General features: G+C 48.3%; 1 protein-coding gene across 2 annotated transcripts in view; it reads left to right on the plus strand.

Annotated features, from left to right (window-relative positions):
* The window catches only part of TCF7L1 (transcription factor 7 like 1), a 159,477-nt gene extending 149,742 nt beyond the window's left edge, over positions 1 to 9,735 (plus strand). The window contains exons 5-12 of one of the 2 annotated variants that reach the window (XM_041754249.1): positions 3,354 to 3,486; positions 4,495 to 4,600; positions 4,862 to 4,945; positions 5,643 to 5,786; positions 6,517 to 6,676; positions 6,762 to 6,869; positions 7,666 to 7,741; positions 8,337 to 9,735. In XM_041754249.1, the coding sequence (XP_041610183.1) occupies positions 3,354 to 3,486; positions 4,495 to 4,600; positions 4,862 to 4,945; positions 5,643 to 5,786; positions 6,517 to 6,676; positions 6,762 to 6,869; positions 7,666 to 7,741; positions 8,337 to 8,770 (1,245 nt within the window). In that variant the 3' untranslated portion in view covers positions 8,771 to 9,735. The remainder of the gene's footprint in view (positions 1 to 3,353; positions 3,487 to 4,494; positions 4,601 to 4,861; positions 4,946 to 5,642; positions 5,787 to 6,516; positions 6,677 to 6,761; positions 6,870 to 7,665; positions 7,742 to 8,336) is intronic. The other variant, XM_041754250.1, reaches the window with a different exon arrangement.
* The last annotated feature ends 1,842 nt before the right edge of the window (positions 9,736 to 11,577 follow it).

Raw genomic sequence — 11,577 nt, forward strand, 5'->3', positions numbered from 1 at the left:
CCTGCAGCCCGGGGTGTGATCCTGGAGACCCAGGATCGAGTCCCACGTTGGGCTCCCTGCGTAGAGCCTGCTTCTCCCTCTCTCTCTCTCTCTCTGAATAAATTAATAAAATCTTTTTAAAAAAAAATCTACAAGAAGTAGGAATGAAGAGAGATATACCAAAGTGAGAACAGGAGCTGGTTTAGACTAGTATGATTGTCTTTTCTGTTTTTCTTTTTTTTTAAAGATCTTATTTATTTATTTTAGAGAGAGAGAGTATGAGCCAGGGGGAAGAGCAAAGGAGGAGGGACAGGGAAGGAGAAGAATCTCAAGCAGAGCCGGAAGCTGGGCTCCATCACACCACCAGGAGATCATGACCTACCTGAGCCAAGACCAAGAGTGGGACGGTTAACCCACTGAGCCATCCCAGGCGCCCTGATTGTGTTCTCTAATTGCTTTATAATACAGTTTGTATTTCTTTCTTTTGTATTCATCATAAGTATACTTTTTAATATAAACAATAACTAAAATTGGAAAATATAGAAATAGAAGAAAAACAAAATCACCCATAGTTCCACCACTCAGACATACCTACTATTTACAGTTTGGTGTGCTTCTAGTCTTTTTCGGTGTTGTTAGCATCTAGTCTTTTTTTTTTTTTTTTTCTAAACATAAATATTTATGTATTTTTTTAAAAATCGTAATCATTCTGGGGGCGCCTATGTGGCTCAATCAGTTAAACAACTGACTCTTGATTTGCGCTCAGGTCATGATCTCAGGTTTGTGAGATCAAGCCCCACCTCGGGCTCTGCACTCAGCACCTCTCCCTGCCCACTCTCTCACACAGATAAAATCTTTTTTAAAAAAAAAACCCGCATTCTGTGTAACTCTTTTATCACTTACTATCACTTTAGTAATAATTCTATTGCTTTTATGATACTAAAAAATCATCCTTTGGACAAAGCTGTTTCCAGGAAACCCCAATGCATCATTTAGGTACATTAGGTTCCAAGAAATCTGACCTTAAAATAATTTTTATACTCTTGATTGTGCGATATGTTCGTGTAAAGGGAGACATCTTCAAAAGCCAGTAAGGGAACCGGTGAGAAAATGAAAAGGAAATAATTTTAGAATTTATAGACAATGTCAAAGAAGCCCACTGTGGTTGGAAGGTGATAGGGGGCTGTTGCAGGCGGGGTTACAGCGCCTCGTCATGTGCCAGCGCCACCTAGTGGTTGTGGTTGGGAACAGTCTGAATTCTCTGCATCTGCGGGTCTGGGAGCTGGACGACTCCTGGTCGGGGACCTTGCTCCAGTACCCTGACGCTGGTCTCTGCTTAGCCTGCTGAAAATTGAGCAAGACTACTGTCAGCACGGATACATAGACATAAATATTGGAGTTTGCATTATGAGCACCAAATGGGCACCATGAGAAAGGAAAAAATGGCTCCCAGAATCTATGAAACAAAAAATTCAGATTGAAAGACAGCAGTTTGGTCGGTATTCCGTCTCTTGAGCTGCCTCCAATCCATTATCCATTTTGCAGACCTCTTTTTAGAGCAAACCTCTTCTCCACTTGTAAACGCATTTACCTTATTATACAGAAAAATGTCAGTCTTTTCTCCCTGACAGATGTATTTTGATTGGGCTCTTGGGGAGGCAGGTAGTACCAGAGAAAACACTCTGCTTTGTTAGAGCCATAAAGGGCTGATACGAATCCAGTTCTGGGTCCTAGGCTGAGCCATAGTCATTCTGAGCTTAGTTTTCTCCTCAAATGGGGATGATCATGGCTTCTTCGCTAAGTTATTTATTTATTTTTTTATTTATTTATGAGAGACACAGAGAAAAGCAGAGACACAGGCAGAGGGAAAAGCGGGCTCCATGCGGGGAACCCGATGTGGGACTCAATCCTGGGACTCCAGGATCACGCCCTGGGCCAAAGGCAGGCGCTAAACTGCTGAGCCACCCAGGGATCCCCCTCTTTGCTAAGTTATAATAAGGAGTTGATGTATTGCCTAGCGCTTTGCTTTTAGTGGGGTGCTCAATAAAGCGTAGCTCTTTTGGGGTGCCTGGGTGGCTCAGTCGGTTAAGCATCTGCCTTTGGCTCAGGTCATGATCTCAGGGTCCTGGGATGGAGCCCACGTCGGGGCTCTCTGCTCAGCAGGGAGGCTGTTTCTCCTCCTTGTGTCCCTCCTCACCCCACCCCTATTGTGCACTAGCTTGCTCTCTTTCTCAAATAAATAAAAACTTTTTTAAAAACTGTATATTTTGGGCAGCCCTGGTGGCCCAGTGGTTTGGTGCCCACCTTTGGCCCAGGGCATGGTCCTGGAGTCCCGGGATCGAGTCCCACGTCGGGCTCCCTGCATGGAACCTGCTTCTCCCTCTGCCTGTGTCTCTGCTCGCTCACTCTCTCTCTCTCTGTGTGCCTCTCATGAATAAATAAATAAAATCTTAAAAAAAAAACTTTTTACATATCTTATCTTTTTATAATAAAACTCCTTGTTAAGTCAGACTAGATTAAAACAATTCAGTTTACCAATTCTAGGACACACAGGTTTTTCCCATTTTAGTATCTCTGAAGTCAGAATGTGTCAATGGCAAGCCAGTGTATTTTTTTCCTTCTTAATAGTTTTATAAAATAACGGTACTTCTTACATTTGCTGGTGTTTTAAAGGAAGTGTGGTAATTAGGTTAGCAGTGTTTGAAGTGCTATAGGAAGACAGACCTGTTTTAAGTGCTCTTGGATTGTGTCTGTAGAGACTAAACATGACAGCTGGTTCCATGAGGTCTGATGGTGACAATTCCCCACTGGTCTGTTCCCAGTCTCAGACTTGAACTTGTGAGCTCCTGTTTCTATGAAAAATATTTATTTGGAAAGAGTGTGTTGAATATTTTAAACCTCACTGAGGGGCACCTGGGTGGCTCAGTCAGTTAAGCATTTGCCTATGGCTCAGGTCACAATCCCGGGATCCTGGGGTCAAGTCCCCCATCAGGTGACTCTGCTCAGCAGAGAGTCTGCTTCTCCCTCTCACTCTGCTCGCACTCTCTCAAATAAATAAATCTTAAAAAAAAAAAAAACTCACTGAGATTACACAGAGCATAGTTAATAATTCAATAGCCTATAGCATTTAGGGCTGCATGGCATACATGAATCGAATGTATGTTGTTTGGAAGAGGGTATGTTGAAGGGTGGGTGTAATCTCTCCTCTGATTCTGTGGGTTTTTTCCCTGCTGTGTAGACTGCTCCTTTCTCTCCCAGGCTGGATGGGCTGGTGCTTGGAAAATACCTGGCACATATTGAACACAGTAAATAACAGCAGATTGTATTCTCTGTCTCCTTGGCAACTGTGCCTAGTCTTTTTCTCTCTCTTTCAGTCTAATAAAGTTCCTGTTGTTCAGCCCCCGCATCACATGCACCCGTTGACGCCCCTCATCACCTACAGCAACGACCACTTTTCCCCTGGCTCCCCTCCCACACACCTCTCCCCAGAGATCGATCCAAAGACAGGTGAGTCATCCAAAGCTCAGGCTGGCCCCCATGCAGAACTCCAATGGGGCAGGTTTGTCTTCTCGGGGAACATAATGGCCCTGGAATCAGGCAGCCCTGGGTGCAGGTCATGTCTCCAATTCCCGAGAGCCCATAACCTTGCCCATTAACCTTAGCCTTTTCTGATTTTTCATCCGTGCTTCCCTGTGTGTCCCTTTCACATCACAGAGGCATTGTGAAGATAAGAGGAAATTATATGAGGCAAGGCCCAGGGCCTGGCTCCCCACTAAGGAGGTGGTGTTGCTCTGCCATTGTTTCTCTAGTTTAGAATCTCTTAATACTTTGGCGGTGCAATGAGCTGGAAGTGAGGGGAAGTCTGCGTTGACCTTGAGTCTAGCCCAGCTGCGGGCTGTGCCTCCCTTAACCAAGACCTTTGCCTTTTATATACTGAACATTTTCAAATAGAGTAACCAGTCTAGCCAGACTTATAAGTGTAGCTACAAAGCAGCAAGGCTGAGCTGGCTTTTTTTTGTTTGTTTTTTTAACTTGTTCACCAGAACTGTCCACCCCAGGGAGACACAGCCTCATCAAATTCCCAGAGTTGTCATGGCTCAAAGCATTTTTGGAACCCCCCTTAAGAGAAATCACAGTTACTATAAGTAACAGATAACGAAGAGGACAAACATGGAATAGAAATCCAAAGTTTACTTCTCCATGAATGGGGCAGGTTATCTAGAGGAATAGTTAGATGACTCTGGGGAATATCTTGGGTCTCTCAGTCTAGGATTTCTGGTCCCTTTCTTGGATGACTCCTGTATAAGCAACTGGAAATTAATCCTAATGACAGAGGAGGGATCCATGTAGCCAGAGAGAAGCCGTGTTAGTCCTGCCTCCCCCGAATATGCCCTTGACCCCAGCAGAGCTAGGGAGGTGACAGGCAAGGATAATGAAAGAAGGGACTTCTGGTTTGGTGTGATTTTCAGGTACGTGGTAGGGCCAGGAAGCAGTCTGACACATGTCTCTTTGAAGCAGGAATCCCTCGGCCTCCTCACCCATCTGAGCTGTCTCCATATTACCCACTGTCTCCTGGAGCTGTTGGACAAATTCCCCATCCCCTTGGCTGGCTCGTCCCACAGTAAGGAAACTCATAGCCTTTCTCACCCTCCTTCCTTCTGTATGCTGTGCTCTGCCTCCGGTACCTGCCGTGAGCCCTGGGGGGTCTGTATGCAGCACCTCCAACCCCACATTGGCATCCTCTCACCAAAGCCCATAGCTTCCTCTTACTTCTGCCTTCCTTCCCTTTATCATCCTTTCTTCTCAGCCCTCTCTCCTTCCCTGTTCTGAACCGTCCCAAACTAGCCTGCTGACTAGTTTGCCTTGCTCCTGGCTCTTATAGGCAAGGACAGCCCATGTACTCTCTTCCTCCTGGTGGTTTCCGGCACCCCTACCCTGCCCTCGCCATGAACGCCTCAATGTCCAGGTGAGTCCCAGGACTAGGGTGTGAGCATGAAGCGGCCTTTGCAGGGAATGGTCCTCTACGAGTGGCCTTGCCATTTCTGACCACTGAAAGCTTTCTCTTGGCCCTAAACAAGGAGGTACAGGCCCACCTTTCCTCCCCACTCACCCTCATGCCCCATGGTCAGAATGGAGACCACAGACTTGGCTCACTCTTCCCATCACCCTAAGGGAAGAATTTTAAGGCTCCAGCACTTAGCCTCCCACCACATCCTCCCCACATGCAAGGCTTTGCGCACTGAAGCCGGAGACTGGGAAAAGACTAGTTTCTCCTGAAATGATGTCAGGAGAGGGAACAGTAAAGGGGCCTCCTGTCCCAGGGGCTGGATCCTTCTGACAATGACACCTCTGGTGACAACGGAGTGCAACCCACAGCATATGCCCTTATTTCCCCATTGTGTACCCTGGCCTCTGGCCTGTTATACCTTCCTTTGCATGTTTCATCCTACCTGCTTCCAGCATCAGATACAGGAACCCCATGCATTTGTGGGGGAAGGGGAGGATTGCTGGGTGTTTGCCAACCTGGTTCTGTCAGGTCTGTGAATGGGCATCCAGCTCTCAAAGTCCACCATGGCAGAGGCATTTACACAGCCCTGCCATGTCTAGGTAACAGGCACCAGCCTGAACCCCTCTGTTGTCGCTTGTTTCCACATGGTACACAGCCTGGTTTCCAGTCGGTTCTCTCCTCACATGGTGGCTCCCGCCCATCCTGGTCTGCCCACCTCAGGGATTCCCCACCCCGCCATCGTCTCCCCCATTGTCAAGCAAGAGCCAGCGCCCCCCAGCCTGAGCCCAGCCGTGAGCGCGTGAGTATCAGGCAGCCTGGATGGGCGGCAGCCAGTTTCTGAGCAGCACATGCCATTTATTTTTCTCTCCTGGTGGCGTTTAGCAGGCAGCCAGCAGCCTCCCTCAGCCATATTCTCTCTCCCTGGACTCTCTGTGTTCCTAACCTCTCAGAGAGACCTCTTTCTTTTCTCACAGTAAGGAAAGTCTTACAATCAGGATTTGGAGGCTGAAAGAGCCTGAGAATGATTTTGACTTGCTTCCCCTCCCCATACACATGAAAGTATGAGCCCTGAAGGGAGGATTTTCTCCAGGTCACAATTGGCTGTTGGTGGCAGAGTGGAGAGTGTCCCCAAGGCCCATGTTTTGTCCTCTGAGCCATAAAACAGCCAGAAAGCCAAAGTCAGTGCCTCCTGGTGGAGAAGACCCACCCCCTTTCTTCTGCCCAGAGTGCCCAGTCCCCTGGCCTCTGTCCCTGGGCCCAGCACCCCTCACCACCACCACCACCCTCTACTCCTTCCTCAGGAAGCTAGCCTTTCATAGGATATGGCCTCAGCTCATTCCAAGGCTGGGAACTACTTGTGGAAGATGCTCAGGTGCTGCAAGAAGCCATGGTAGCTTGAATGGATGAACGCCCAAGCAGCTCATCCCTGTTCCCCAGGGGCGGTCGGCCCCCAAGCCTCCGCGAGAGGCAGGGATTGTGGGCTGGGTGACCACCGACGGGTGCTAACCTACAGCTTTGTGACTCCCCAGGAAATCACCAGTCACGGTGAAAAAGGAGGAAGAAAAGAAACCCCATGTGAAGAAGCCTCTTAATGCCTTCATGTTATATATGAAGGAGATGAGGGCCAAGGTGGTGGCTGAGTGCACCCTGAAGGAAAGTGCAGCCATTAACCAAATCCTGGGAAGAAAGGTAAGATCTGCCCTCGTCCCGGGCTGTGTGGGGCAATGTCCCCTGTGTTCCTCATTCTCTGTCATCTCTGACCCTCTCTCCACAGTGGCACAACCTGTCCCGAGAAGAACAGGCCAAGTACTATGAACTGGCCCGGAAGGAGCGGCAACTTCACTCCCAGCTCTACCCAACCTGGTCAGCCCGGGACAACTATGTAAGTGCTGCCCTCAGGCCCCAAGAGTGGCATCTGTCGGTGACACCAAGCAGGAAAGGAAAAGTGGTTACATTGACAGAGGACTTCTGAGGCCAGGGAGGAGGCTGTATTTCTCTAGAAATAAGGAAGGCATTTTAATGCTCAGGAGGCCAACAAGAACATGGCTCTGGTGTCCTAAGGACCAATGTAAATTTGTACCCCTGTCATTTGGAGTGGACTCAGCCTTTGATTCCATAATTTAGGATGCAGGAGGAGCTGTTCTGGCTCTGGTGGTGAGACTGCTGCTGGCCAGGGGTTCTGAATCAGGGGCTCAGCGAGCAATGTATGAGCTTCACCTGGCATTTCCAGTAACTCTTTCCAGTAATCTCTAGGCAGATTTTTATATGTCCTCATTTGCCATTTTTTCTGGTAAGAGACTTCAGAGCTCTTAGATTTTCTGTGGGGCCTGAGTCGCCTCTCAAGAGATCAAGAACCACACTCTTCCAGGGAGAGAAATGGAAAAATAAGCCTGAGGGCACTGAAGGAATAAGGCCTTCTAAGAAAACCAGGACACCGGGCTGGAGGGAAGAATCAAGGGCATGTTCCAGGAAGGCTCATTCTAGCTCATTCTGGCTCCTCAGAGGCTTCTGTGGGGAGGGTGACCTGAGTGGCTGCCCTCCACCCCCAGCTTCCTCACTCAGGGAGGGTCAAGGGCAGTATGGGCAATATCCTGTCTCCCCCACTTCGTAGCTGGGAGTTCCCCTGAAAAGCCAACTATTCTGACTCTGGTTACCCTTTCTTTGGCCATAACTTTCAGGGTAAGAAAAAGAAGAGGAAGAGAGAAAAGCAGCTGTCACAGACACAGTCCCAGCAGCAAGTCCAAGAGGCAGAGGGTGAGTCCTGAGGAGGGCACTGGCTCTTCTTCCCACCATCACAGTGGGGGCGGCCCCCTCACCGCTCCCAGGTGTCTGTAGAGTACAGTGATAACAGGCAGAGACACAGGCAGAGGGAGAAACAGGCTTCATGCAGGGAGCCCGATGTGGGACTCGATCCCAGGTCTCCAGGATCACACCCCGGGCTGAACGTGGTGCTAAACCACTGGGCCACCGGGGCTGCCCCATATAGATGAATTGAATAAAATTCAAATTCCAGAAATAAGCCTCTACATTTCTTTAAAAAAAAAAAAAGGGCAGCCCTGGTGGCTAAGCAGATTGAATGGAGATCTGTCTCCAAAAGTGGTGAGATTTAGGCAGGAAAGGTGATGATAAGAAGATCTAGCCTGAGTTCTTTTCCCTCCTATCAGATACTGAATCGGTCTTTGCCATTTTGGCATTGCCCCTTTTCCATGCTCTAGGTATGCCTCGATGCGGCTTCCTAATCTTGAAAGCCTAGATTTCAGGCACCCCTTCCCTCCCAGTAGGCGTTCTTGAGTTCCGCCTCACCCACGGCTACTGGCTGCTGAATCTTTCTTGTGTTTTGTCCCTGTAGGTGCTCTGGCCTCCAAAAGCAAGAAGCCATGTGTTCAGTACCTGCCCCCTGAGAAGTCCTGTGACAGCCCTGCCTCTTCCCATGGCAGCATGCTGGATTCCCCGGCCACTCCCTCCGCAGCCTTGGCATCACCAGCTGCCCCCGCAGCAACTCACTCAGAGCAAGCCCAGCCCCTCTCCCTCACCACCAAGCCAGAGAGCCGGGCCCAGCTGGCTTTACACTCAGCTGCCTTCCTGTCAGCTAAGGCAACAGCCACCTCCTCTGGCCAGATGGGCAGCCAGCCCCCCCTTCTCTCCCGGCCCCTGCCCCTCGGGTCCCTGCCCACAGCTCTGCTGACCTCTCCCCCCTCCTTCCCAGCCACACTCCATGCCCACCAGGCCCTCCCCGTGCTCCAGGCCCAGCCTCTTTCCTTGGTCACCAAGTCTGCCCACTGAGCTGCCCCGACCTATGCAGGCTGTCAAGTGACTCGTCGAGTAGTAATGATTCAGAAGAAAAAAAAAGGAAACTTTATTGGTCAATATTTGACCTCTGGACTGTTCTGTAAAGTGACTGGTAACAGCAGCACTTTACATTTTGTAGATGTAACCAGTAGCTGATCTTAAGGCTTTTTTAAAAAACAAAACAAAACAAACAAAAAAAAACTTTACAAGAAAGAGGACTGAAAAGTAGTGTGTTATTCTACCTGTACGTACAGTGGTGGATGGACCTGGGCAGAAGACCCCTTTCTCTCTACCTCTCTTGCTCTCTGCCCCGCTCCCTCTTCTCGTGGCTCCCACGTGCCCCCTTCCAAGGCCACACGTCGGCCATGGCTGGCCTTCTAGCCTGCTGCCTCTTCACCTAGATCCCATTCCTGGACATTCCCTTTTACCTCGCCAAGTTTTTCTCCTTCACTCAACTCCGTCGGTTCTTGCCTTCATCTTCGTCCTCTGCCCAGTGTAAGACTGTCATCATGTCAGAAGCCACCTTTTGCCTGATTGGTCTCCACCAGCATCCCCTTCCCCTCAGCGGGCCCTAACACAACAGCCTCCAGCTTTTGGTGGGCAAAGAGGTCCTCTGAAATGGTTCTTCCCCACACTGAAAGGGATTCAAGGTGCCTGCCACTTCCTTGGTGAAGAAGTCTCTGTGCCACCCCCTCACCAGTCAAGACCTCCCATCACAGTCCCAGAGTGGTAGATGGGACCTGGCAACACGGCCTGGCTCCCGTCCCCTGGGTCAGTGCTAAAACAATCCGCCAAAAGTCTAAACTCCCTCCTCCCTCCCCCCATCACCTCACATGCTTCTTCTGTGTGTATTTCTTTTTGTTTTTATGGGGAATTTTTGGAGCATTTTAAACTTCCAGTTGTTTATTTTCACAAAAGAAAATAAAATTGCAGTTGCAAGACCTTTCCAGAGTATTTTAGTTCTTTTGTTGAATCAGGCCTCCCATCCTCATAGCAAGCCCTATGCTAGATTTTTGCAGGGGGTTGGCGGGGAGAATACAAAAACATGCCTGACAGAAAAATTCAGCTGAACTTCCAGCCTGAAATGTACAGACCAGTCAGTATTAGTAACTGAGATCTAAAGACAGTCATCTTTATTTTCCTTTGTCTTCTCATAATTGCCAAGAGGTAAGGGCATCCTTTGGTTGTTCTGCATGGTACCTAGCATCACAACTCTTTTTTTTTCTTAATATTTTACTTATTTATTCATGATAGACACACAGAGAGAGGCAGAGACATGGGCAGAGGGAGAAGCAGGCTCCCTGCAGGGAACCCAATACAGGACTCAATTCCAGGACCCCAGGATCACATCCTGAGCCAAAGGCAGACGCTCGATCACTAAGCCACCCAGGCACCCTACCACTGCAATTTTAAAACAGCCTCTTTGAGCTATAATTCACATAACATGCAATTTATCCATTTAAAGTGTACAATTCAATTAGGTTTTTTTTTTAAGATTTTATTTATTTATTTATTTATTTATTTATTTATTTATTTATTTATTTATTCATGAGAGACACAGAGTGAGAGATAGAAAGGTAGACACAAACAGAGGAAGAAGCAAGCTCCATGCAGGGAGCCTGACGTAGGACTCGATCCCAGGTCTCCAGGATCACACACACCCTGGGCGGAAGGCGGCGCTAAACCACTGAGCCACCCAGGCTGCCCAATGGGTTTTCTTAAGTACAAAGTTGTGTATCCATCATCACAATCTTAGAACATTTTAATCACCTCAAAAAGGAACCCAGACCCTTTAGAAGTCACCCCCTTATCTTGCCCTTACACACCAATCCCAGCAACCATTATCTGTTTTCTGTCTCTGGATTTGTCTCTCCTGGACACATGATTTGAATGGGATCGTGCAGGGGCTGCCTATCTGGCTGGGTCAGAAGAGCATGCGACTCCTGATCTCTGGGTGGTAAGTTCAAGCCCCATGTTGGGTGTAGAGATGACAAATAAATAAAACTTTTAAAAAAGTAATATGGGATGATACATCATATGGTACTTTTTCCTCTGTGTGCGTGTGTGTTTGTGTGTGTGTATTGGGGGTTTTTTGTTACTAGTAGGCTCCTTGCCCAATGTGGTACTTGAACTCATGATCCTGAGATTGAGAGGCACATGCTTTACTGACTGAACCAGTCAGGTGCCCCATATGTGGTCCTTTCTCACTGACTTCTTTCAACGTACTATTTTCAAGTTTCACCCATGATGTAGCATGTATGAGTATTTCATTCCCTTTTTTATTTATTTATTTTTAGAGAGGGAGATGGGGAGGAGAGGCGGGTGCAGAGGGAGATGGAGAGAAAATCTTAGCAGGCTCCATGCCCAGGGCAGAGCCCCATGTGGGGCTCAATCTCACAACCCAAAGATCAGGCCTGAACTGAAACCAAGAGTCGGATGCTTACCAACTGAGCACCCAGGCACCCCTTTTTCATTTTTGATGGTAAAATATCTGTAACATAAAATGTGCCATCTTAACTCTCTGTAAATGTACAGCTCAGTGGCACTCATTCCACTGACAGTCTTGTATCACCACCACCATTTCCAAAACTTTTCAACCCCCCTGAACAGATTCTATATAACCATGGAGTCATAACCCCCTCAGTCCCACTTCCTCCAGCCGGTGACCTCATCCCCTTGCTGTTTCCATGAACTTGCTTATTCCAAAGAGTCCATTTAAGTGAAATCCTAAAGCATCTGTCCTTTTATGCCTGGCCTATTTGACTTAGCCCACTGTTCTCCATGTTCGTACATGTTCTTGC

The sequence above is a fragment of the Vulpes lagopus genome, chromosome 5 (assembly GCF_018345385.1).
Source record: "Vulpes lagopus strain Blue_001 chromosome 5, ASM1834538v1, whole genome shotgun sequence".
Taxonomy (NCBI): Eukaryota; Metazoa; Chordata; class Mammalia; order Carnivora; family Canidae; genus Vulpes; species Vulpes lagopus.